Genomic DNA, 27,074 nt, shown 5'->3' with positions numbered 1-27,074 from the left:
GCACTTTTGTAACTGATAAATTGTCCTTAGCAAGCCTTTAGCTTCGGCCTGATTTGGATCATTTTTCTATCACTATCCTGCTTTCTTTAATGCAGGATGCTGTGAGCGGCTGCAACACTGGTTGAAACTTTAAAGATCCTAAAAAGCGTAATACAGAAAAACAAAGAGACATACAGGAAGATTGTTTCTCAGCTGTACGTTTTCAGTGCCGCCACTTGACACGCGCCTACACTCCCAACGGCGAGCTCATGATCTCGAATCAGCGACTCACCTGTCGGTATAATCCACCATGCCGTGGCTCTAATGGCTGAATAAACAGTTTAGCACTGATTGTTCCCTCAGTGGCTTCTCATACGGAGGTGTTGAATTACCTCTGTTCACCCTCCATAACCCCTCCGCACTCCTGCTGCATCTGTATCTTCAAATTCCTCTCTCTCAGTAGCTTAAGCCCCCTAATCGTATTGTTACACTGATAAGGGTAAGCATCATGCAATTTTAAATAAGTTAAAGTTGCTATTTATGAGGACTCGGACGATATAGAAAGTGAAAGCTAATCTTAGCCATGGCTCTCTCCGGCCTCCATTAGGGCTCGTTAATGTGTGGGCATTGCAGCAGGGTTTGGAGACAGAGGGACTGGGGGTTGTTTTGGTTTGCATGCGGTTGCTGGGAAATACACAGTGTAATGGCTCTGGGTGTGGCAGCTGCTTCATAAATGGAAAAGGCTGGCAGGCTGTCAAATCAGACAGTGGCGCGGGCGGTGCAGCTGTAGCCTCGCTGGGACAGCAAGTGGCAAACAATAGCAGGCAGTGAGAAGCTCACTCGCTGACACAGACGGTTTCACAATGATGTTCGAACATCAGCTGGGGACACCGCTGGGCCTTGGTAGGAAACCCTCCAGGGTGGAGACGGCCAAGAGATTCTGGAGGGTGAGTCTGACTTTAAGTGATGGGGAAAAGAGCTTCTGCCAGTGTGTGTGTGTGCAGCTTCGTGTGTGTGTGTGTGTGCGTGCATGAAATACATTCTGTATGCAGTGTGAAAAGCTTGTATCCAGTTAGAGAATATAAATTGCATTACAGTTGAAGAGCTTTGTGAGATCAGTTGTCCTGATCAGAGTCCTGCTACAAACTTTAAGAACATATATACTATGTACCTATAGGAAAACATGCATAAATGAGTTTTGAATAAGATTATTAGAGATGTGTTTGCCCTCAGTACAGTGCAGTATTCAAGAGAAGAAATGGATTTTAAGGTTAATGGTTTCAACGGAAGATCATCACAGTACTTGTTGCCTAAACTCCTCGTAAAAATGCTTCAGTGTTGTCTAAAAAGCCGTACCAGTTTTTATTACAATTCACCCTAATTAGCTAGTAAAAGATGCACTTCTGATCGTTTTGAAAAATCTGCCCTCAGAAAACAAACAAACAAACAAAAAAGCATATCCCAGATCAAGCTCACCTCGCCAGCTCTCCAAGAGAAGCCAGGCCAGCTTCAAAGTTTGTCCATTTCTTTAAAGGTTATCCCAGGAGAGGTGAGAACCTAATGAAACTCGATGTTGTCTGGAGGTAGGACCAAAATGCTACAGAGGGTGTTTGGAGCACCCAGTCAATATTGCATTCCCCCCCTGAGGACGGTGGCTTTAAAAGGGTAAAGACAGACTCTTTCCACTCAGAGTCGAGCGCTGCATACAGATACACGATGGTTTTAGGCGTGTTGACCGGGCAGCTCTTCAGAATGAAATCTGGAGTTAAATCACGAGAATGTCTTGATTCCCATCATCTCCACTACTTTGTTTTCTTTTCTTCCTACCTACATCAATCATGCCGTCTTTCAATACCCTGGAGTTTTCCTTTCACTTTAATCTCGATCACTCATCATGTGTGCACTGGCTAAACTCTCCCCAGCTCATATTGTTGACCTTTACTCGCCACCATTTGCTCTGCACTGTGTAGCGCTCCAACCCACTTGACTTCACGCTGTCTGTCAATCAAGACAGGTCTGCCTGGACCACAGGCCCGGCTCTCCAGCTCAGACATCTTTTTGCTCATTTAACATTTAATTTCCAATTTTGAAAACTGTGTATTTCGTTTTATGTTATGCTACTTTTTTTTATGTGTGTGTGTTTTATCTTTCTCCTTTTACCAAAATGCAAATAAATCCCTTTTGAATCAAACTTTAAGCAGTGGAATATACACATATCATGTATACATAGTATATGCTTCCTTAAACACAAAGTGAGTTGGCTGCTTGAGAAAACCCACGACTGTCAAAAGGCACTTTCTTATGGTTAAGAGTGATTTATTGTGTAGAAATGTCTGCATTGTAGTATGCAGTAAAACTCGGCAGCGTTACAAAGTAGTTCAATGTTGAAATATTTGGCTTCTTTTTCAAGGTATAATGTATTTTAACCATCCAACTTCAATCCATCCATGTCCTAACCTCGTTTGTGCCGTTACAACCAACTGTAATATGTTGTAGTTTGGTACCTCTTATAGGTGTAGTATTCAATAGAAAAGCAGAAACTTACTTATTTTACTTATAGGACTTATGTTAACCAAAACCACAGACTTTTTACTAACCTTACCAGGTTTTCAGATGTTATTAGTAGCTTTATTTTTTGGTGGTGGTTGGTTGGTTTGTTGGTTGGTTGTTTCCCATGATGAAAAATGGCCACGTGCGTTGTCATCAGACACCTCCTGTGTCCTTACTGCACAACTGTGGCATCAGTCAGTCCACCACAATATGCTCTTCTTATCATGGTGCCTCCATCTCCCACTGTCATCCTCTTTATAATCAGAAGCTGCACTATTAGTCAGTGATTAGTCCTTTCTTCCATTGTAAGCTATCATCACCTAAGGTGTTTGTAATTTGGGGATTTTTGAGATCGCTGGATTCTCATGTCGTGGTGATGCAGTAAGTGTCTTTGTCTCCTCTGGCACTTCATAAAGTCAGTGAGGTAGAAAACAAGTCATTTCAGGGTCAGCCGAGTTTCCTGCACTTCATCCCTTAGAGCAATTGTTGTCCTCCCCCCCACTGTTTTTCCTGTTACCAGTCAAAGGCAATTTGGCTTACATCCTCCAGTCTACTGTTAACTTCGGATATATTCAAAGTTGCTAAGGCAACATACGAGTCATTCCAGGGTCATCAGAGTTTTATTTTCCTCATTTATCGCAGTTTGCTTTTGAAGCAGGCTTTCCCTATCATTACACTCAAACAGTCAAAAGCAATTCTGTTTATGTGTGCAGTTTGCGTTGGTTCTCTAAAGGCCTGCTGAAGAAAATAAAGCAGAAATGTTTTTTTCCGTCCAATGCATCCGTCTTTTCTAATCATTTCTGTAGCCTTGAAGATGTCAGCTCACTGAGAATGAATGCTGATACAGGATAACCGTGAGGTTTCGATGCACTGTTCCATAACAGAAAGGTCAAAGGATCAGTCCGCTCAGCAGCCAGTCTTTGTCAGTCAAGAGCTGGGTACTTGAAGAATTCCTGAATAACACTTTGCAGCAGCTCATATGATGAAGGGCATAGTTTTATAATGTTGGTAAGCTCTGAAGAATTTTGCATGATCTCCAAGCTTGTCTGTGATTTTGCACTGCCAGACATGCAGTCAAATCTTTACTGCCTATCGAAAGTGAACATCCATTTCCTTTTTGAGGAACTACTACTACTACTACTACTACTACTACTAGTACTACTACTTTATATGTGATTTTTGGCAGCGTACTACATTGAAAGTGAATCAAGAGCTGATTTTAAGATAGTTTTGTTGCACATTCCATTTCAAAAAGTCTGGCACAGCCTCAATGAATGATGTCTGGATAGTGTGGTGGTCAGATCTACCTTTAGTAGGGGTCCTTAAGCAGAACCTCCTTACGATCACCCTGCCTTTGCCTTGCACCTTCTACCTTGGTAAGTCGCTTTGGGTAAAAGCGCCTGCCAACACTAAATGTAAATGTAAATGTCTAACTTGTCTGAGTTAATTGTAGAATAACTGCAAGAAAAGTGCAAAAGCACATTTTGGCTGAGAAAAGCGGAGGAGAAACTGGAGTAAATAGGCTTCGTCAAGATGTTAATCTGTTAAATGTAGCATCAAAACTTGCACCCGCCTTACCACTTCTCTTCACTTGGCAGGCTTTAAATGATGTGTTTTGTTTTTCTTCATACTACAGCGAATGTAAGAAACTTTTGAAATCATAGCGTGACTATGTTTGGGTTGTGTTCTTAGAAAATATTTTTTAGTTTGCTAAACCATCTTTTTTCTTTTGAGATAAAATAGAACTAAAATTCTTTTCAGATATTCTGTAGCTCTAGAAATACTTGAGTGTGAAGACACTAATAGTCCTTCAGATAAGCATTGTATTGAACAGATGATCCAAGATATACTAATTTGCAATTCCAACTTGTTTTTCACTATTTCTCTCCCCAGATGTATGCATTTTATGCATGACTGCTCTCTGTAATTTGACTGTAGAAGAATACCGAGCAGTCTGCCTTGTACCTCGTCTTGTCTTTTTTCATCAGCTCATGAAACAGGAACAATACATTTTTCCTCATTTATCAATCCCTCCCCACTCTCTCCACATACCCTCTTTCTCTCTTTCTTGCTCTTTTTTTCCCAGTGATTCTCACCATCTTTTGTTGGAGCTTTCGAGCTGACAGGAAGGTTTTGTGTGTCTGCTTGCAGTGAATCTGTGGTAAAATTGTGGGTTTTTTTTTTCTTCCTGTGCTAGATAACCACCTAATGGTTGTACAAATGGAACATGTACAACCATTACTCAGCTTGTTGTACAAGTTTAACTGTTGCTAACTCATAAAACTAAATTCTAAGAAATAAATTATACCTGCAAAAATTAGTCCATCAATTTACCTTTTAATCAGCTGAAAATTGCACCTTTTTAATTGTTAACATGAGTAAATTGTCACTTAATGAGTGATGGGAGTGAAGTAAGCCGGCAAAACAACCAATTGACGGATGCTGCAATGATTTAACTTGATGTCAAAAACACAAATGAACATACCCGTGACTCAGATGCATTTTAAATGCTTTCTCAAAATACTACACCTGACAGCAAATTAATCAATCTATCAAAATGAAAAAACATACTACAAACTAACATAAAAACATTAACACAGTGTGAGTGACGTGTGAGGTGGCGCTCAGGCTGTGTAGACACGGATTAAAATAAGATCGTATTAGTTGTGTGACACATGCATGTCCTAAAAACACATCAAAAAATACTTCGTTTCAGCCAAAATAAATCAATATCAGACCATAGGTCAGACTATCACTGTGGCTTCAATACGATCTCCACCAAGTTGGTGTTTTGCTACACAGCATTACGTTGCAAAAAGTGCTTTACCACCCTTACAGCTGAATCGTTCATCATGTTTTAGCTGTAAGGGTTGTAGGGTGGTGTTCTCTCCTCTGTTTTTGAGCAGCCATAACTCAGCCGATAAGAGAATTAATGTGTACAGGTAATTTATGACCCATTGAGACAAGATGCTTTATAGGTTCATACACTATTTATATGCACTGCATATTCAACCTCACTCTAAGGATATGGTCAGATAAGGAAACCCAACTCAGAACGGTGTCTGTGGGTATTGATGGAGCTATAATGAGGAGACAGACATTTTATGAGTTTACCTTTGGCTGCATTGTTGGCATATGTCTTTGTTTTCCTGTATGCTGTACAATTCAGGTTCCCTTCAGATTTTCCATTAATTGAAGTCGCTAAAGCACACAAATGTGCAGTCGTATGACTAACAGAGATCAATATGCTGTTCTGTACTAGTTACTGTGGTGGAGTTAAATAGAGCAGTTCCCTATGTGATGACTCAATGACTATTGAAGGAAGTAGTAGTAATTCAAAGACTTTGATGCTGTTGATAACATGAGGTAGAACAGAACTCTATGGCAAACTTTAAAAGGTGAAAAATGAAAAGTAAAAAGGACAGTGCGGAACAAAAACAGCAACTGGTTAGTTAGTTATATCATTAGAACCCTCATATGCAAAAGATAACGTGTGAGTAAATATGTAAAATAGATGTAGCCCAGTAAAAGCACAATATTTCTCTCTGAGTTGTAGTAGAGTCAAAGTAACATAAAAAGGAAATATCTCAAAATTGTACTTGAAATATATTAAGTTACACTCCACCTCTGACTCTCTCTGGGTATTTATTCTCTTCTAAAGTTCTCACATTTGTGACTTTACAAACCTGACAATGAAGTGGACTCGCTTCTTAAAAGCGAACAAGTTTGCAATTACTTAGCCTTGAAAGTGACACAATAATAAGAACTAACTTGAATATGACTCCATTGTGCGGCGCGCAGGTCCGAGAAACGCAGTTTGTGGCGGTGTGTTCCACCGAGAGTGATATTGCAGTGTCAAATGTTAGATGAGGTTCATGTCTGAGTGAAGAATAGGATCAGTGCAGCCCTTTTATTATTCATGAGCTGGAGACTCTGGTCACTGCAGAGAAATTTATTAGAGGGCGACTTCTTCAACCTTTCAGCAGAGCACATGAGTCATTCAGACAGAGAATCTTGTCTGTAAATTCCACAATAAAATGAAGCTTTGTGCATGTGTGCAAAGTGCGGGCGGTATGGACATTTACCCCAAGATAATATGAGTGTCCGAACGTCTGAAATATTTTTTGTGACTGTGAAAAAAAAATGGGGAAAACATACTCCGGGTCCAAGCAACAATCCATTTCACACAAATGTGCCTACAGGATTATCTCTGGCATACATCTTTACATTCTGCATAGTTGGCACCATTGAAAATATGCCGGATTATCTATTAGCAGCTGTTTCTGCACTGTACCTGTGGATGTATTCCACGATGACTGACGTCACGTTCTGCAGTTATAAGAAGTGCTATGACTCACTGAAGGAGTCCTTTTACTGCAAATAGAAGCAATTTGGCCCTAAACATTTTAAAGTATGTTTAGCCTCAGTGAACTCTGCATATAGCAACTGTTTCCTGGGTTCATTACTAGTTGTATCATCTAGCTGCTGTATGTACAGTCTCTCTCATCTCTGCTGCAGAAACTTGAAACTACTTCAGAGGAGTCACAGGTGTTTTGTTGTCTCTCTCCTTTTATGAGAACAGCGTGCTGTAGGCAGGTTTACACGTGTGCCACTTTCCTTTCATTTCTTTATAATGGACTCGGTTGTATTCTAAGAGATATTCAGTGACATGGAAACTTACTTGTATCCAACCCCCTAGCATCTGCTTTTCCAGCTATAGATCTTATTGGTATTACACATATATCTTAGCACTAGTCCTGGACTTTGTTGTGTTTAGAGAAAAGTACTATTTTGTATTTATAACATACTACTATACTAAATAGTATTATTATCATCTATTTTTTTATTTCTTTCTTTATTCATCTTTTCCACTTGTGATAAAGGCGTTCAGGTGAAAGTTATGTAATTTGTCATGTTCTGAAATTTCATCAGTGACGTTGGTGACTTTGATGTGATCATAACCAACAGGAATGACGGCCAAAGCTGCACAAATAAGATGCATGTTGTGAAAAATTGACATTCCCATTGAGGTTTTCATGCTATGGGTTTCTTTTCTCTCTTTTGATAAAGCACTAATGAGTTTTTTTGTGAGCGCGCCATGATAATGATGACTGAGAGTTTCATCCGCTCTCGTCGTCTTCTAATGTCTGCCCTTGATCGCTGCGTGTTATATGTATTCTTTTGTGTTCATTTCAAAAAAATACAATTTGCCTCGCTGGGTGTAATTCAGGGATGTGAGATGTTCACGAGTGTGTTTTCACTTTGTATTCATAACACACGCGGCAAGGGGAGCACAAGACGTGGCCATCAGCAGCTGACGAATGCTTCCCAGTTCTGCTCTTATGCTCTCATTAGGCATTGTGCGCTAGCACAGATTTCAGCTATCTGCACCACAGCAATTAGTGTGAATGGCAAGATTTAGCAATAGCATGGTTAATATTTAATGGACACCAAGGAACAAATTGGTTTTATGCTGAGCTAAAATTGTTTGACCCTCTGTGGTATACTACTCCTTCCCTATGACTTCCATCCCCTCTTTGTATGCATGACCAAGCTAACTTACCAGAGAGACCTTTTTATGTTGCAATCAAATATTTATGTTATAATTGTTGAGATGTCTTTTCTGCAGAGTTAATGACACATTTGTCTGTTCCCCGGCTTCTGTTCTATGAAAATTAGACAAGCTGTAGAAAGTAAGCGAACATATTATGGCAACAACACTTCTGAATGTCTAGTTTGCAATAAATACACACTGGCTCGATGGGGACAATATTATGAAAAGGACTTTAGCAGAGCTGGGTAAACAACACCGCCTGCCTGTTTGGACCTGTAAGCATTATTATTATCTATGTAAGCATAAATGGCCGCGGTTTTAATGAAAGTCCCCCCACGTCCCCCATTCTCATGTCGAAGCTCTGTCATCAAATGTCAGCATCCTCTGTAGTGAAGTGGGTGGGTGGGACAGATGGAAGCTCTGCAGGGATTTGTTTTTGTACTAATTCGGGCTCACTCTGAGAGGTGCTTCACAGTACGTCCGCTTCTGACTGAAATTCTTGCAACTGGCTTTACTTCGATGCATGATTTTGATTCAGTTCAAATATTCTACTGCAAATAGATTTTCTATCATCAACCCCAATATGCTGATATGATGACCATAAGTGGGCATTAGCATGGGCCTGTGTGTATATATACATAAACGAAGCCCTTTATGATTGAATATGATAGCAGTCGAACCCTTGTGTGAACATGTGTGTTGCAAAGATGTAAGGTCCTGGCTGCAGACTGTGCCGCAGCAGATAACACAAGAATTAGTGCGGGTCGACAGATCTGAAGTCCTGTTCATAAAACTTCTGGGAGGTGATAAGTCGGTGACCTCGGATGGGCCGAATGAAACGGATCGAATGCAGTGGAGGGCCTGTCTGTCCCGAACTCTTCCCCTGTGGTAGCAGAATGCAGATATCACTGTTAAGGTTTGCTGTTTTCACATGGAAAGATGAGTCAAAGGAGACAGAATTGATGTTCTCCTTCATGTCTGTTGGGCCGTTTCATAGTTTGACTTTATCTTTTGCTTAAAGCTTGAATCTATCAGCGTTTTTACCTCCTCTCTGTGTACATGGAATTGTCAGCTGTGAGCTAATCCACTACTTGTGTTTACTCTAGGAATCTATTTCCCATCCGATCCTCTAGCACAGCTGCAGCCTGAGCATCAAGGGTATAATATGTACGATTGGCCCGAGGCCTCCCAACAACGCCATTATGCACTCTCTCTTTGGCACCGGTGACTACTAATTATTGGTCTCCCTCTGTAGCTTTGCATCTGTTTGATGGAAGAGAGAGAAGAGAGAGAGAGAGAGCGAGAGACTTCCTGTGTCAGTGGTGTCACTGAATCAGCCTGCAAAATCTGGCCTCTTCCCAAACCTACACCTTTTTTTTTTTTTCCCCTCATGCTACAGTATCAGAGTAGGAATTTTCACACTGATTACATTGGTGACGTGCTGTCGATGCTACGTGGGCCCAGCCGGGCTTCGGTACAGTTGTTAGTCTAGCTTCTACTATAGAAAGTGTTGTTTTAACTGTGATGTGAATGAATGTCATGCTTCCACAGGCTGATTACGTGACATAGGGCCCCATTGGCTCAAGGCATTGAACTCTCTCCCACAAGACTGTATATTTGTGTTTTTTTTTATGTGTGTATTTATTTAGCTGTGATCTACTGTACATCTAATGGCAAACCACCAACAATCTACTGGATGTTATTTTATTTTTGCATAATGTTTTGTGTGGAGCTTTGTGCCTCTTTGTGACCATTGGGTTTCTGTTTGTTGACATTTTTGACTTTCAAAGATAAGGAAACAAGAAATATTAATGCTTATTTCCCACAGAGGCCCTGCCCCATAGACCTGCTTAGTAAACCATCAACGCATACATCCCTAAATCAAGCCAGGTGTTCTTTTTAGCTCCTGCCGCTCCATAGCGGAAAAATCAGCTTATCTCCGCCTACTGGCACGCCCTTTGGATTTGCAAGATGGGGTATCATGTGAAGCATTAAATCTGGATTTATTTGAACATTAATTCCACCGCAAGAACCGACGCTAGAACAGGATACTCACAGTTCATATTTCATTCATTGTTTGGAGACCAAATCATTTTGCTGAAACGAGAAAGCAATAGCAAGACGCCGTATGAGTGTGATTTAATGAAAAGCGCGGCGGCGGAATCACAGCAGCATCACATCTGAACCTTTCATGTGATAAATAAAACACAAGTAGAGCATAATCTTTTTCATCTCCTCCCCAGCTATTATTCTTTATTATCAATGGGAAGCATTTGCTGTGTCTGAAAGCTTGTCTGCCCCCCTCCCCGCCTTCACTCCTGCAGCTTATATTTCTGCTCTCCAGGAAGCAGCAGAGTCTCGCAGGTCCTCATTGGCACTTTGATCAGCCGACCATGTGCTGTTTTGATTTCCCTTTGATTTGACAGTCTGAGTGTACCGTTACCCCCTGGAAGCGCACCTTGCTCACTGACATGTGCAGTGCAGTGGTATTTCCAAGCTGTCATTCTCAGCAGATGGCGTGCCGAGCCATCCAAATGCAGCTGAAGTTGTCATTCTAGTTTCAAATACTCGTTTCTGATTTATGACCATCATTTTTATTTTTTTTTCTTCCCCCCTCTGAAAGCTCAGACCTGACAGACTGTGATGTGTGAACTGTACTGTGTCATTCTGTCAACAGCTCAGACACGGAGTGAAAGCTGGTTTCTCGTGTTAATTCACTTGGTGGCAAATTTTCACACTTTTCTATCCTTACTTACATCAAAAAGCAGACACATATAATTTCGCCTGCACAGGTTGTCTGTCTTGCATTTTATCTATATTTAAAAATAATACTCACTTGTCCGTATGTACAGTGAAGTATTTCTTGGTCCCTGTAGTCATTCGTCCTGTCAATACTGACTTCCTAATATGATTCCATCATGAGGGGGACACGAGGGACACTATCTGCGGTCCTTGCTGCTTTCCACTGTTAAGACCAAGCTAATATGGGGTTTTACTCTGAGTTCAAACCAATTTCTTTTTTTGTTGTTTGTTTTATTTCCCCAGAGTTCTGATCATTTCCTATTTGTTCCACAATCTCAATTATCAACTCTCACTTTTTTTGAACAGTGTTTCTTTTGCACACAAGCAACAGTTCATTGTGTGATAACATGAGCATCGTGGAAAGATATGCTTTTGATTTGTCCAATTGCAGCTTCATATCAGGTTGGATATGCATGGAGCAAGGACTGTGGATTTTGTGTTTGTGCAATGAGTAGCTGTTGAAACGTAATCCAATCCTTTACTTTATGCGTAGATGTAGCATTTTTCATTTGTTTCCCCCTTTCTCAAAACTGTTCATGCTCACTGGACAATGACATGTTAACAATGAAAAAACAATTAAATTGATGGCCTGATACTGTATGCCTTCTCCTCTTTGCTATGCTAATATCTTTTTTAAGAACACTTCTAGTTTGCATAACTTTCACCAATGTTTTCTTTACTGAATTTATGTGCTGAAGCATAATTGAATTGAATTTATATACATAGAGCCAAATCACAACTGAATCATCTCGAGGCAGAAGCATAAATAGTTTTGATAAAGACCAACTCATATTTTTATATGACACTCCCATAAAGAAGTGGTTTTCCCAGTTTGGCATAGCAGAGCTTTACTGGTCTGCCCAGAGCCCTGTCTTCAACATCATCCACCCGCCTTGGGATAAACTGGAACAGAGCTGTGAGGCAGGTTTTTATCACTCATTATCACTCGGCATCAGTGTTGGACCTCACTAATGCTCTTGTGGCTCGATGGGAGCATATCCCTGCTGTCAAGTTCCAAAATCTTGGGGAAAGACTTCCCCAGAAGAGGAGAGGCTGTAGCAGAATAATGCCCATGTTTCTTCATCTTTAAACAGTCGCTAAATGTGGATTCTTCTGTTGTCTGTGTTTTTTACTTGTGTGTTGTTTTATGACAGCTGAAATGATGCACTCACAGTTCTTATGGGCCCTTTCTGGGAGTAATTAAAAAGCCATCCGACCCGCTGTCAATAAAGTTTCTAACCTAACCTGACCAGTCATCCATGGACCACGGTGTCATTCATTCGCTCGTGGTTCCCCCATCCACATATCGTGGTGTGCTTGCATAAGATGCTGAACCCCTAAACAGTTTGGGGCTCTGCCGCTAGCTCTGCTGACGTACGTGCCCTGACTGCGTTTTCTTCGGTTCCTGTTCTTAACAGACTCACCCTTCACTCCGCAGAGCCCTGCTTGCCAGGCCTGATATTTGTCGCAGGATGCATTTACTCATGAATTTGTTTCAAGTAAATTAGTTGGGCAGATTTTGCCCTGGCCAATTGGAAACCTTTCTGCAGCTTGTGTCCCTTGCTGGAAAAGTTCAAGTCATCTACCCCAGGCAATCGAGCAGCTGGCCTCTTGCTTTATAGTAGGACGAGTACTGCCAGAGTGAGAGAGAGAGAGAGAGTGAGAGAGAGAGAGGAACAGAGAGCTGGCTCCTGGCAGTCAGAGTTCCTCTCTCCTTTACCACCTCCCCTGTGTTCTCTCCTGCTGCAAACAAAGCAGGTCATTATGTTCAATTACACTGGGCAACTACACAGCAATTAACCATCAGAGTAAACGTGCCTTCACACAGATCTTATCCAGAGGTCTGTAGCACCGACTGAATGGGTGTTCAGTCTTACGTCGGGCTGTAAAGGCTCCATTAAATGTTATGTTCATATCAGTCTTTTTGACACAGGGGTGTTTGCTTCTGTTTGGTTCAAAGAAAATAAGAAGAGATACTATCAGAGCCCATTTTCATGCTTTCAGGGAAGCCATCTACTCTCATTCACTTTTGATTAGAAGAAAAAACATAAACATCATTCACTTTTTACCACCATGAGTTTTGTATAACAGATAGATCCCATGAAAGCCCTCCGAACTCAAGGGACTATTGTAACTTGTTGTGCAGTAAGAGGTCACAGCATAGCTCTGGAGCCACTGGTTGAGCTGAAGTGCACGCCCTCAAGAATGTAACTGTGATTGAACTGGTTATTGGTATTGTAAACAATGATAAAGACTCTTTGTATTTTTATTTTTATGTGCAATGATCAGCTTTTATGGACTTTTATTCAGCTCTGATGGAGGATTAATTACAATCACAATGAGAGAGAGTGAGCAGACTGGACAACGATGATACTTCATGGGTCTTACTTATAGCAGACATTAACATTATGCTTATTATTAGTCCCACGTAGCTCGACCTTTGCCACTTAAAGTTCACAGAGTGCTGTTAATTAAAAACAAAGTGACATAATGAGATGCCGGGAATCTTTCGACTACTATTTTGTGCTTTCAGTCTGATTTTCTGTTGTTGTTTGTTTGGTATGTATAGCAAGAGTTCACTGCGTCTCTGCTTTTCCTGTTACCAAGTTGTGCGAGACCTTCATAAACCCATCAAAACAAAGCTCTGGTTACAGCAAAGCATTAGTCAGGTATTATTAAAATAAATGTCTGTATGTAATTTCATCATGAGTGTATAATTAATTTATTTCTTCGGTGAAGCTTATATTGATTGTCTCTGTCTGTGTGGGCCTTGACTAGTAATCAGTCAGGGTCGTTTCCTTATGTTTTTAGTTCTCAACATCTACAGTAAAGAGCCGTCCATAGAAAATGTCATTTTGAATATGCCCACGAGCTCAAATTCTTTACCGTCTGCGCTTTATAATCAACTTCATTCAGACAAAATCCATGTTATTAAATCCGCTGCCATTACTGATATTACGGGTGCTTTGACACCGAATCAGAAAAACGGGATAAAAAGGGTTGATTTTGATAACAAATCTCGGCTGTCGAGGTTATTTGGTTTTCTTTGTCAGAATTCGCCTTCCTTACCCAGTTGCTTATCTTCTGTCTTAGGAGACGAGAAGTTTTAATGAGTTATTTTATTGCCTGCTTCAAGGAAGTATCCCCCTGCTGGCAATCTCACCTTTAATATTTCAAATCATCCTCACCTCTTCCTCATACAAAAGAATACTCCACTGCTGTAAGCCACGTATCTAGAATACTCCTATAATTACCTCTTAAATCAGTTGGGTTGATTTGTCCCATCTTAAGCTCCACATAAAGTCAATGACTTTTAAATTTAATGGACTGTTTTCACTCTTGCTTTTGGGATGCGGCCAGAAATTTGTTGGCCAGCCTCCCTCGCTTTCTTCCTGATGCTTTGTTGTGGTGCTGCAATCATTACGGAGCAAAATAACAAAACACGTGTTTAAAACACAAAGTACATCACTGTGATGATGGCTAGTCCAAGGTATGTGTCAAGTAGAATATGGGTGCTAGTGTCTGTAAAACACGATTTCTCTCCCTAAGAATCACAAGTTCCCCTCATCTTCAGGATCCATTTTAGTTTTATTCAGCTGTCTCCAGCGTTGCTGCACACTATACATAGTCAAACGCCACTTCAGTGTGGCGCGTGTCCATAAAGTTTCTGTATTCAAATATCCCCCGTGGAACTACCTGTCCCACCTGTCAGGAAACTTGTCGCATAACCCTCCATTCTTCTTCTTGCTCGGTTAGAGAGCATCACAGCGAGCTCGGCTTCTATCTCGGCACCACCATGCACTGCTGGCCCTATTAGAAACCCAAGGGCATGGCTAACGCAGCACAGGAGGCTCAGGCAGTGACAAATTCACAACAAAGCTTTTCTGTGAGGAATAAAACTACCATGGAGGCTGAAGGAATGAGAGGCGGGCAGGAGAGGGAGACGGAGTGGGGCTGAGGGGAAGAGAGAGAGAGAGACCTGGTGTGATGAAAGAACATTTGGCCCACTGTGACAAATGTTCTCCTGACTTGTGATTTATCACGGTCTAGAGACTAAGACAGCATCACCCACCAGCTCAAGCTCAACCAGTACAGTTGTGGATAACACAGTTGAGCTCTTCTAGACAAAGGGCACCTTATTTTTTTATTTTATTTAGTTTTGTTTATTTACTTTGAATGTGTTGTTTTTACATATGCATTTGTTTGTTCGAGCCACATTGAACTTTAAAGCTGTAAGTCATCACTCTAAATCTTTAAGCCCATGAGTCATTTTGGGGGGAAAAAAAAAAAAACGTGGGGACCGACTATCTTAATGCCCTTGTAGAATAAAAGAGATGTTTACACCATTTGGAGTCGCAGTCCTATTTCTCATTCAGACAGAAGAACTAAACTGCTGAACCATACAGTTTGGAGGCTTACTCTTCATTGAGTAAGGATTAATGGAGCATGGTGCCATAATACTGGGCTAGTTGCATATAATTAAGAGGCAGGGTGGGTATTTTCTTTGTTTATGCTTTCTCTGAACTACAGTATGTCACATTAGAAAGCTAGTTTTTCTTCGCATAGACACCTAATAGAGTGAATTGTGACATAAGCAAGATGTGTCACTTAGACCAGTGGCCACCGACCTTTTTGGCTCCCTGACCTCTTAAATTTAAACTTACTTGTGACTGGAAGCAAACCGGTTAAACCAAAATCTTATTTATTCTCTAATTTTATGTGAATAATGATTTGATTTGCAATGGTCTCTCTCCTACCCTACAGTGATAATCATAATGTGACACCTGTGATTAGTCTTGTGACCCCTCCTGATCCACAGGTTGGGAACTAGCACTTATGCTCTACCCTACTTATGCTTAGATTGTGAAAAATCTATTTTAGACTAAAGCCCCTAACATGCAAGGACACAGATGCCTAGAGCTGCACAAGGTCAATTTCATGCGTTGTTACGTTCCTGAGTGTGTCACCAGAAAAATCCGAAAGCAATGCAAGCTGCAAGCTGCCATGTGAGTAATGCCGCTACGTGTGCTATAGCATGAAACAATGATAGAAAGCTGCCCCCATTTGTTTGGGTTAATTTCCTTTCAAAACAACCTCAAGTTCAACAAAGTTCTATCCGCATGTCTGTAGGCGTGTGTGATATCTGTCTCTTCATTCAAACAGAAATGCAGCTGACAATGCCAGACCAAAATAGGTTTTTACTTCTCTTTATGCAGTAAAAAAAAAAAAAAAACTTAGTGGTGCATGCTCCCCCAATGTTCACACCTCTGCAGGTACGAAAAAGTGCATGTTGAGTGGAAATGCATATACTGGTGCCAGATGGTCCAGGCCATTTGTTTCTCTGTACTTGCATGAACCATGTTTGAGGCAGATGCTATACAGTACGTGGTAGTTATAATGTTAATTATTTAAAAAATGATTAAACGTTTATTAATTAAAAGGCACTAATGAGCAATCAAAATATTACTACCTGTTTTTTCTGAAAGGAACAGATCTGAGTGACTTTTTTTTTAGGATAACATATGATCAAACAGTTCATATCTCAGTCAGGTCAGGATGCTCCTTCAGGAGGGTAATGTCATCCTCTCTTATTGCTCCTCTTTAGTTTCTTCTACCTGCTCTGTTACTGTGTCACTGGGAACACGCTGTTCCCTCTTGACATGCTGCAGAAATTACTGGGCACATTCAGAATGCTGCTAATTGCTGTGGTTTACACTTACAGTGGGGCCGTATACATATAAATGTACTGAAGGTTGCACTGAAGCGAAGTAACTAGGGTCAGTAAAACTATGGTGTAGGGTCAGCAGAGCTGATTTTGTAGTAATTTTATTTTCAGCCAAGTTTAGTATTTTCCTTTTACTTTTGTTGACCTTTATTTATCAGTCGATTTCTGGTGATGTGATGTATAATACAGCAAATGCAAATGACCATTAAAATAAGGTGAAAACACTACGTTACCTTTTTCACCTTTAGTAAAACCGCCGGCCTGTTGACTGCAAAACACAGCAATTAAGAATAATGATGTGTTATTATTGAGAAACCTGCCACATCCATCTGCCATAATGATAGGACCCTGACATTTGGTGAACATTCAAGATCATTTTCTCGTGGCTTGGAAAGGAGGGAAAGTGGGGGGGGGGGGGGGGGGTGGGGGTCACTGTGTTGGTATTTTTCTCCACAGGTTCCCTCTTTCTCAGTGAAAGGAGTCGTGGACGTGGGGGTTGAAATGCGCTGTTAGCGCTGTCCGTTAAGTAGTGCTGAAATCTATTCTAGCTCAGGTGCCTGGAAAAGTATCAGGAGCTGTCCTTTCGCCCGGTGCTGAAATGTGTTCCAGTGCGCCGGCCTTTTAGCGAGGCCCCGAGCGCGTTAGCTGATGCTGTTTGGAAGAGTGCTATTATTCTGAGTGCAGCAGGAAGTTTTAGTCCTTGAAGCAGCGATACGGCGCCGAATCAGTCGCTTGACATCTTCTCAGAGAGACGTGCCATTTCTTGTTACTTTGATTTCTTTGCTTTTCTAAGAAAAAGAGGGAAAAAAATCTTTTGGGGTTTGAATATCTGCTGCATATGATGTCATTTGTCTATTCTGTGATATGTTTTGATATGGTATGATATGATTTTATGATCTTGAAGATCATTTTAAAAAAGCAGTTCACAGCCAGATCAGCTCTTTCAAATTGCATATTATTCAAAGCAACACACGAGGCACTGACTTAAAGAAGTCGTGAACGAACCCCATTTAATGCATGTAGCAAGCTGCGGTTGTCATGGCAACAGGGCCTCTCAAAAACAATTTGATGCCCATGCGTCACATGTTAAGAATATCTCATTAGCATTTGGAAGTTGAGGGAAGAAGAAAAGGAGGATTGTAAAGTGAGCACAGAGTGACTCTTTTTAATGATAAAATAAAAATGCATAGAAAATTCAAGACGGCACCATCAGAAGACCTGATCGGCTTCTGCCTTTTGTCTTTGAGCGTCAGCCTAACTTGTGCAGAGAGGACACACTGTACACAGACAGTATGCAAATAAGGAAAAGGCTGGGGACTCATTCACCACCACAGACATAGCTCGTCGTCCAGGGGCTTGAAACGCAGCCGTGGTTGTGGAATCTGGCTCTGTTGACATTTCACAGCTGAGTGGTGTGAAGGCTGATGAGTCACACCTGGCATAAAGTGCTGGATGCCTGCAAGAAGAGAAACCGCATCCTGATGCATCCCCTCTCTGTCAAGGTGATGGGATGAGCTGTATTTATGTAAGGGGCTCACATACTGTAGAGTATTCACGGTGAGTAGGTGGGGGGATGGAAAAGCAATTACTTTTTTCAAATATCCCGATTCTTGCTGTCATATGTCAAACAAATAAGAGTGGAAAAATTGAGGCGTACAGTCCTGCAATTCCACCTGCCGGTGGAAGCAGAGTGTCGGAGTGTGAATCCCAGACCTTTTGGTGTTGCTCTGTGTCAACACCAGAATAATCACTTATCCTTTTCTCGACTTCTCTCTGGGGAAAACTTTGCGAGCTCCATTGCTTTCTATACAAGATTCATCCATGCCGCATCAAAATGTACGTTCCAGGAAATAACACCGGATTCCCACAGGAAATGGACGCTCCTTTAATCAAAACAAGTCACGGGGTGTTACAGTGCTGAGCAACTTTTGTTTTTGAAACTTCCCGTTGTACTTGTTCCCCTGGCTATTCTTCGCACTGGGGGCTTGCTGCATTGGAAGGTTTGAAATAGGAATTAATGTAACACTGATAGATGGCTTTTGCCATATGCAATGACAGAATATGTTCTGAGAGAGTGGAGCTGGCTATAACTCAGAAAATCCATTTTTTGCTAGACTCCAATTTTCTCCACAAATGTGCGTGTTGGGACACATTTTGCGGATGTAGATGTGAGCATGCACCAACTTGAAACGCAAAGGAAGAGCGTTGTATACATGTGGGTGCAGATAGTGGAAAAAAGTACGTGATATACTTTTTAAAAACAATTGTACATTTCATGTGGCAAAGTTGGATATTGTTTGAGTCTTTCCGCCGCTACCCCCTCACAGCTAGAGACTTAATCAGAAACACACCAGATTGCCATGTAATGTGCATGATCCCCCTCATACCCAGTGGTATTAACAGGGGATTTAACGCTTTAGTTCTCCAAATATCTCAATTTAAAAAAAAAAAAAAAAAGTTTTACAGACGGAGCATACATGGAAACAAGGCCTCCGACACACTTTGCTATAGTTTGTGCTTGTAAAATCAAATTGAAGAAAAGAAACCAAAAAAAAAGTCGGCAGGCTATTTCTTAGTGGCTTTCAGACCATGCAGCCCTTCTCTTGTCAGCCCATCCTCTCAGTTCGAATGATCGGAGGATTAACAGCTCATTTTTGGGGGCTTCTGCTTGGTTGACTTTCAGATTCGTGTCCATTTTCTCTGCCTTTGCAGCATATGGAGTCTATTTTTTGAAAGCACGCGCAAGCACCAGGCACTATTCTGAGTCAGCCAGTACACACCACAAATATTTTTGGAGCAACCATCACGTAAAGAATCAAAATCATCAATTGTGAAATATGATTTGGTTTCATAGTAGTTACAGCTCAGTGATAATCAGTATAGAGATTTTAGTGATTGTGCTATGTATTGACAATGGTGGAATTTTAATTGGGCTGAAGGTTGACTGATTAGGTTGGCTCCTAGCTTGACGTTGGCAGTGAAGTGATGAGGCAGAAGAGAGTAGGTGGCTCCATTTGTTTAGGCAGGTTGGCACTGTCAGACAGTTGATTCCTGACTTTCCAAGAATTCGTATTTAAAAGCCACCCCCTGGAGTATTCACCACTGCCGCCTCCTGCCCATTTTTCATTATCAGAGTCATGAGGTTTGTACACTCTCTCTATAACACGGCCGCAATAACCACGTTATTGTGTTCTCGGCTGCTGCAGCCCGACCACATAGCATCAGTCATCAGCCAATAGGGCTTTGGCCCAGAGTGGCCGTCATTAGTTTGGAGCTGATTGATTGGCTGTTGAGAAGTTGTTTCTGTTTCATACATCACCCTGCTGATGGTAAACACAGGCCAAATTTGTCGGAGAGGCTTGCTAATGTAGTTTTGAACCACAAGTGGCTGTTGCTGTGAACACTGGGTGGCTTTATTTGGTGAGAAGCAGAGAAGCAGAGATTTGGAAAGAACATCGGCCACAAATACTGTAAACCACGATGCAGTGCAACCTTGTTTATTTCTCATCATTGTCATCGACTGTCAATGGAAGAGCTTGTGAAATATGTCCAAGAATGCTGATCTGTCTGTCAGCTGGTTATTTATTCCACCACTTTGGCTCAGATTAACGCCCTGTCTTTTGGAAGGATGGTCGTCATAAACTTTGGTCACCTACAAACTTTTGTATATTGCCCATTAAGAATCGTACCAACAGTGTGATCCATTAACTAACAAAGTTTCATGCTGTCTGAAACTGCTTTGTGGTAATTAGGTGTTAGCATGCTGATGGTAGCTTTTACCCTTCCTGACACGTACCACCTAGCTGTTTTGTTTTATGCATGTGTGATAAGTAACTTAATATCTCTCTTATCTCCTGAACCAATCATCTTGCCGTATTGTAGCCTCGCTCATTGGACAAATCGGCCAGTTACAGATTCTCACAAAGCTGCAAGCACAGCTCAATATTCTTATTCTTATTCATGTTCAATGGGCGGACACGGGAAATGCAGGCATTAGTCCAATTCAGCTCTCATTTCTCTCACGACAAAACTCAAAGTGTGCTAATGCAAAAGCTGCAGAACGACAAAGAGGGCAGTCGAGCCAAAGTGTTTGACACTAAATGACAGAATATCTCCTCCAAGGGTATCCGACAGCGGATTTTACCTCTGAGACCACCTTTTTTTTTTTTTTTTAAAGGACAGGTGTCTTTCTGTCCGTTGCGCTCTGCTGGTCACATGAAGCAACGCTGAACACTAATTTGGGATTCCAAGGTAATTGACTTCACCAAGCTGCCACCTGATTTTAATTAACGGCGGAGTACATTCAGTTGCAAACGCACAATATAAAGAGTCAAACAGGAGACTAAGGTATTAATTAACATTAAGTATATCTCAGAGCAAATCAAACCAAATCATTTCCTCACAGTGTTTAACAGGGATTCTACAGCACTCGATGTAGATGTAATTAATTGAACAAGCTGCTGAAGAGAAGTTTGGTTCTTCAGCGTGAGAGGCTCATTTCACTACTGCTGCACTAAGTTTTTTTTTTTTTCCTTTTAATTATTTTTGGATATGGTTAAATCTCACTGAAAGCTGTGTTGAGCAGTGTTTGCGTCAGTTCTAATGCAGGTTGGACATTTGTGCAACTTCTTTATTCTCTGGATCCTAACTTTTCGAAACCACTTGTGTCTTATTGTCAAATATTTGGACTTTTGACTCTACATCTCCTGCTCCTCTGTGGTATATTATTTAATTCACATGACATTAAATTCATGCAACATATTGTTTTGGTGCTGTCACTAGTGTTTTTTTCTTATTACAGAGGAAATAAAACTAAAAAAAACATCATTTCTCAGCATTGCCTCAGAAATGTAACTCGATTTAAAAAGAGATGAGGCTTTATTTTGGAATTAATGTGAGTAACCAATCCATTTTTGATGCTGTGTGTGATCGGAATAGTGTTAGACTGTCCTTCTGGGTGCACATGAATACTTGATGAGCTTATATTCCTCATGAATTTAGTATTACACTTTCACTACAGCATTTCACTGTGCTTTTTTAATTGTCCTCCACTCGCACTGCGACGCACAGCCAGGCGTGCGCGTGTTTGTGTGTGGGGGCGCACGCGCCTGGGCGCTGGGATATTGAATATCTCGCATAGAGCCCCGCATCAAGCGTTTAAAGAAGAGACACGCTTGCTCCCTCTCTCCCTCTCTGCCTCTCTCTCTCCTTCTCCGCTGTCTCCTCCTCTTCTCTTTCGCTCCCACTGACATTTTATTTATTTTTTTGTGCCTCTTCTCGTCTTGTGCGGCGCGTCCTTCCACCACTTGTTATTTCACACCTTATCCACTGCAAACGCAGCCTGTAGGACGCGTCTTCTCCTCCTTGTATCCACCGGTTCTTTTGCAGCTGCTGCACCGGTCTATCCTTGTGTATTTGCCTTTTTTTTTTTTTTTTTTTAATTCCTCCTGCCGGGGAAACAGTTTCTCCCAGCTGTAGGGAAATCATGACCACGGCGAAGGAAGGCAATCCACCGTCGAAAGCGGCTCAACAGCAAGACCAGGTACCGACGAGCTTACCTCTCACTCCTCTTGCCCTCTCATAATCATATCAGCATCAACCGGTGTCTCCCTGCGTTGAGCGGCCAACGCTGACCGCTCGCAGCGGTGTGTTTTTGTGTGGTTAGGTGCGTTTGTGATGGAGGTTTGCGCTCGGAGTCAGCTGGAGGTGATGGCCGGTGCTGTCAGTTCATCACGGCCGGAGCATTTCAAAGCCTCTTGCTTGGTTTTGCTCATCAGCCTCATTGCGGTAACGATCATTCGGTGACTTTACGCACGAAAAGAAAGCGAGCAGTTCGCGTTTTCCACGGCACCCAGGGCGCTTCACCTTGCAGCAGGACGCAAATCAGACCAATTAGCTCAACTTGAATCGGGTTGTGCAAAAGGCCTGGAAAAGTGCGGCTGGTTTCTTTTTTTTTTTTTTTTTTTTTTTTTTTAAGATTGAAATCATTTCAAATCACTGTGTCCTGCTCATACCTTCCATCTCCTCACCAGAAGAGCGGGTGAATGATTCTGTTTGGTTAGAGAAGCTCCGGTTTATGTCTCCAGGTCGGAGACGGAGACACTGTTGCTTTTTTGGTGTGGTGCAGAGTGGCTCAGCTCTGGTAATGATGGAGCATCTGTTGACCCGCCTCTACAGAGGAACGAGTGGCTCACACACTGAATCACAGAGTGTTTTGGAAGAGTGATATCCCATCATCTGAGGAGGATAAAAAAGCTGCTAATTTCCTATTTTGTTCTGTTAATAAAAATAATGCACTTCCTCCTACGGCAATGCGAATTTGTGCCAGTTGCCTCCTTTTACTGCAGGCACTGTTTGAAAGTTTGAGAATAGGAAGAACAATAAAAGCACTGCTTTTTTCCCACAAGGGATTATAACTATAAAACAGACTCTATTGTGGCCTTATTATGTTTTTTTTACCCCAATATTTTATCATTTTATACATTTAATAAGGCAGTTTGACATCCTGTTATCCATTTATCACACATTCAGTCTGCCAATAAAACTTTTATTTTGTTAACTTTCAAAATGATACCACTACTGTATGTTTCCCTTTTCCTCAAGTCCGCCTATTAATACAAACTGTAACTTTACATGGCATCTGTCAGAGCCAGCCTCCACCTGCGCACTGCACCTGTCGAGAGATGACAGAAAAGATGAAGGGGACACGTGGCTTTATCCTGTGATACAGACAACCTTCACCTGCGATGTAGCTGCAGACTCTAAGTCACGCCCTCTGAGGCAGGCAACGACGATTTCGATAATTCATTACTTTTTCATTTATCGAGAAAAGATTGAAGTGAAGATTTGTTGCCTTCTCTGATGCTACATCAGAGTAAAAATTCAGACTGAAATAAGGCTACAACAATTATTTCCAGGGTCAGCTATGTATTCTGTTAATCCTTGAGTCTATAAAACAGAAAAGAGTGAAACTATTTCTAAGATTACAAGAGGACATCTTCACAATTTTAGTTTTATGTTCACATTTGAGAAGTAAAAATATGATGTTTTTTGTTGATTTCATTGATAGTAAATAGCTAAAATTATTAATTAGTATGAGCCCTAATATTAGATCCTCTTCCACAGTTTAAGTGTTTGGTGATATAGACTGCATCAGGTATTTGCAATAAGGATTTTTCAAATTTAGAACCAATATTATAATTAGCACCTGACAAAAACTGACCTCTGTTGTAATTACTGACTAGATTAGAGACCTGGTGATGCTGAAACACCAGTAAATGGTAAATGGTGGCTGTCAGTGGATTTTCCTGAAGCGTGAAGTTCCTGCAAAGTGAAAAATTGATTCAAGCATATTGGGTTGTAAAAACAGCAGTGTAAGATAGACATGCATGCTTGCACACAGGAGCACACACATTACGTCTGGCATACTCACACACACACACACACAGACAGTCAGATATACGCAGCCGCCGTGATTACGTGAGGTCCTGTTGTAGCCTCCTGATTGATGGTCTGCTAGCAGGGCGTATGGTCCAGGGACAGAGGACGGAGATAGAGGGCAGCTCACCAGCCACAGCAGCTCTTCAGTAATCAGGTAGCCGCAGTCCACGGAGAGAGTCATAGCACTAACACTATTACTGCAACACAGTGAAGGTTCTCTAAGTGTGAAAGGTCACTTGTTTTGGCGACACACTTCGGGCTAATTCAAAGCTAAAGCAGCACTTTTCTGTCATCAAAACACACTCGTCGATGGGTAATTGCAAATTTAGGAACCTAATTGCTTAAATTGAATTCTTGTGCGTAGCTTAAAATTCAAATTCAGTGTTTCACGTCTCTTTTTGGTGCCTTTAATTTCATAAACCATTTGTCTTGGTAAACGTGCGTATGCTGTGAGAAGTTTAATGATGTCACATTACAAGTCGAGTTCCGGTTTCTCAGCTACTTCTCAAAAGTCATTTAGAGTCCAGGGCGGCTTTAGAAGCAGAATCGCACCACCCAGCATTTAACGAGGAAGACTTCAGTGGAGACGCCCCCCCCCCACCATCCAGCCCAGTCATCGGCCTTTCACATGCTTTGCCACATTCTGTGTGACTCACGGCCAGCCTCGGCGGATAATTCCTCCAAAAGAGAGAGCGACTTGAATAGCACGAGGGCTGAGTTGAAAGACAAACTCTGCCCTGTCAGAGCTGAATTTGTAGTGATGCATCCTAGCGCAGCAGCGAAGGACTTTGGGAGGGATTCAAAGCCAAAACCACAGATCAGATAATCAAGACAGTTGAGTAGAGCGGCATGTGGGAGGTAAATATTGTAAGGTAGAGACACCCAAGGTGCAAGGAAGGCAGTGAATCACAGACAGTGGGTAGGAAGGTGGGGCTATGGTCTTACTCACTGTGTAGCTTTTAGTTGGTGCCAAATCATATCTTTTAAATATCTTATAGCATTTATGATACACAGATGTGCCTGAAAGAGCTTTCAGCTCATAGTCTGCTGTCCATTAGGTTAAAAGGGAACTTCCTAGAAGTCTACTTATTTATGTGTATGCTTAAATTTCCCCTCGTGTGATATCGGGATGTACTGGACTCGATGTCATTTTATTCTTAAGTCGGGTTTCTGAGGACAAGCTCTTGTCAAATGTTGACAAAAATGTTGTTTATTTGAAACTGTGTGTGTCTGCTATACGCTGATAAATTCAAGCATAAAAATGTGAAGATGCCCACTTGAAAGTCAAACCAAATATCGACATAAGGGAAAAAGTCAGACAGGAACATGCTTTTTGGAAATGGTCAAAGGTTTAAATATTGTAAAATCGATCATATTTGACCTCAACATTTTGTCTCTCTGTTTTACACAGAGATAGCGAGTGTGATTTTAACCGTCCATGTTGTGTTTCATCCGCTGTGGTGGAGCTGCTGCCTCAGTGACCTCCTGATGAATAGCTTAAGTGATAAGTGATTAAACAGATGTTAATTAAACTAGCAACTCGCACACAAAACACAGTGGGGCAGAGGAATCATCTGCACAGCACCTGCTTTTGTTTGCATGAACCTGTCTGCAGAATGTGCCGTGCAGCATTGCTGCAGTGATGGTGGTTCGGTGCCCTGTAGTTAGGTTTTTACAACTTGATGTGCTGTATCTGTGCACCTGTACGTGTTCACCCAGGTGACGGTGCACTGTCAACATTTTCATCAGCTTTCTAACACGTAAAGGTCACCTGTTGATCAGCCACAACGTGCCATAACGTTAAATATCAGATTGTAGTGAATGCACATTGGTGCATATTCGCCCCAACGTTTCACAGTAGCATGAATGGAAAGCTGTGATCTGGGGATTCATGTGTGGATGGAACTAATTCTGTGCTGCTTTTTTAGACTAGAAAAGAAATAAATCTTTGGAACATTGAAACATAGGTTTGTGCACAGTGCACACTTTTTCCCAGAGCTTGAGAGGTCAAAATAATCTACGCTAACATGGTGAATTTGACGCCATGTGAGAAAAAGTGTGCCAGATTTTGACTACCCTGATTTATTTCAACATGTTGTGTTCAACCAAACTCCATGCACATGTCAGTATTACAAAGCTGCTTGACAGATATCAAGCAATAGTTTGTGCCAAGAAGCAGTAAGAGGAGGTCAGAAAAAGGCACTTGATTAGCCATAAGCAGCGAGGGCGAACTCAAACTCTGTGTGTGTCCATGTTCACACATAGACGTCAAAGTATTAGAGAAATGTGGCTCAGCTTTCCCTAAATATCCATCAATAGCTGAGCCAGAGGAGAATTTGATGCATTAGACAAGTTGTGTAAATATCTTAAAGACGAGTTTGATTAAATGACAACACGTCAGATATGATTAGAGTAGACATGTTATGTCAAATTAAAGACTGTATAGTGACTAAAAGTGCATTGATGTTTCCGGCTGGTGAGCATGTTAGCTGATAGTTTGCCAGCCCCGGTAGTTTACTGTCACGTGCTGGAAATTCTCCAGACGTCACTGAACTTTGGAGAACAGAACTGGACCACGGCCTCTCCCCTTTATAAGGTCTATATAAGAGTGTAGGCAAAATCATAGAAATATAAAGTCAGTAAACAGAAACTTTCTTCACCTCCCAAGAGGCACTTTTTAATATGTATGAGTTTATACTGCACTCCCTGTATATTCACCCCATAATTTGAATTTTTTCTTCTCTTGCCAGGTTCTGGCTACTTTGCTTGCAACTCAGGTTGACACACTGAAGTATATTTCCCTTTTTTTATTTTTTTATTTTTTTAATTTGAAACCACACCCTGCGCCTCATGTGTCAGACTTATTGTGATTCTTTTCTTGGTTGCACTGAGACCTCTTCTATGATGACTCAGTAGCTGCCGTGCTGTTAGGTCATTAACTGCTCTTTTTCTTTAATTCCCTTCTTATCATAGGTGCACCAACAGTCACAGACAAATTTTTCCACAGTGTCATAATAGCTTACA

General features: G+C 41.4%; 1 protein-coding gene across 3 annotated transcripts in view; it reads left to right on the top strand.

Annotated features, from left to right (window-relative positions):
* LOC113164301 (dipeptidyl aminopeptidase-like protein 6) overlaps nt 1–27,074 on the top strand; it is a 163,892-nt gene that overhangs the window by 66,777 nt on the left and 70,041 nt on the right. The window contains exon 1 of one of the 3 annotated variants that reach the window (XM_026363541.1): nt 22,052–22,152. The exons of the other annotated variants lie outside the window; for them this stretch is intronic. Within the exon in view, the coding sequence (XP_026219326.1) occupies nt 22,096–22,152 (57 nt within the window). The 5' untranslated portion in view covers nt 22,052–22,095. Of the gene's footprint in view, nt 1–22,051; nt 22,153–27,074 lie in introns of those variants that run through there. 3 annotated transcript variants of the gene reach the window in all.

This window comes from Anabas testudineus, chromosome 2 (genome assembly GCF_900324465.2).
Source record: "Anabas testudineus chromosome 2, fAnaTes1.2, whole genome shotgun sequence".
NCBI lineage: Eukaryota > Metazoa > Chordata > Actinopteri > Anabantiformes > Anabantidae > Anabas > Anabas testudineus.
This window is presented reverse-complemented; position numbering and strand designations above follow the sequence as displayed.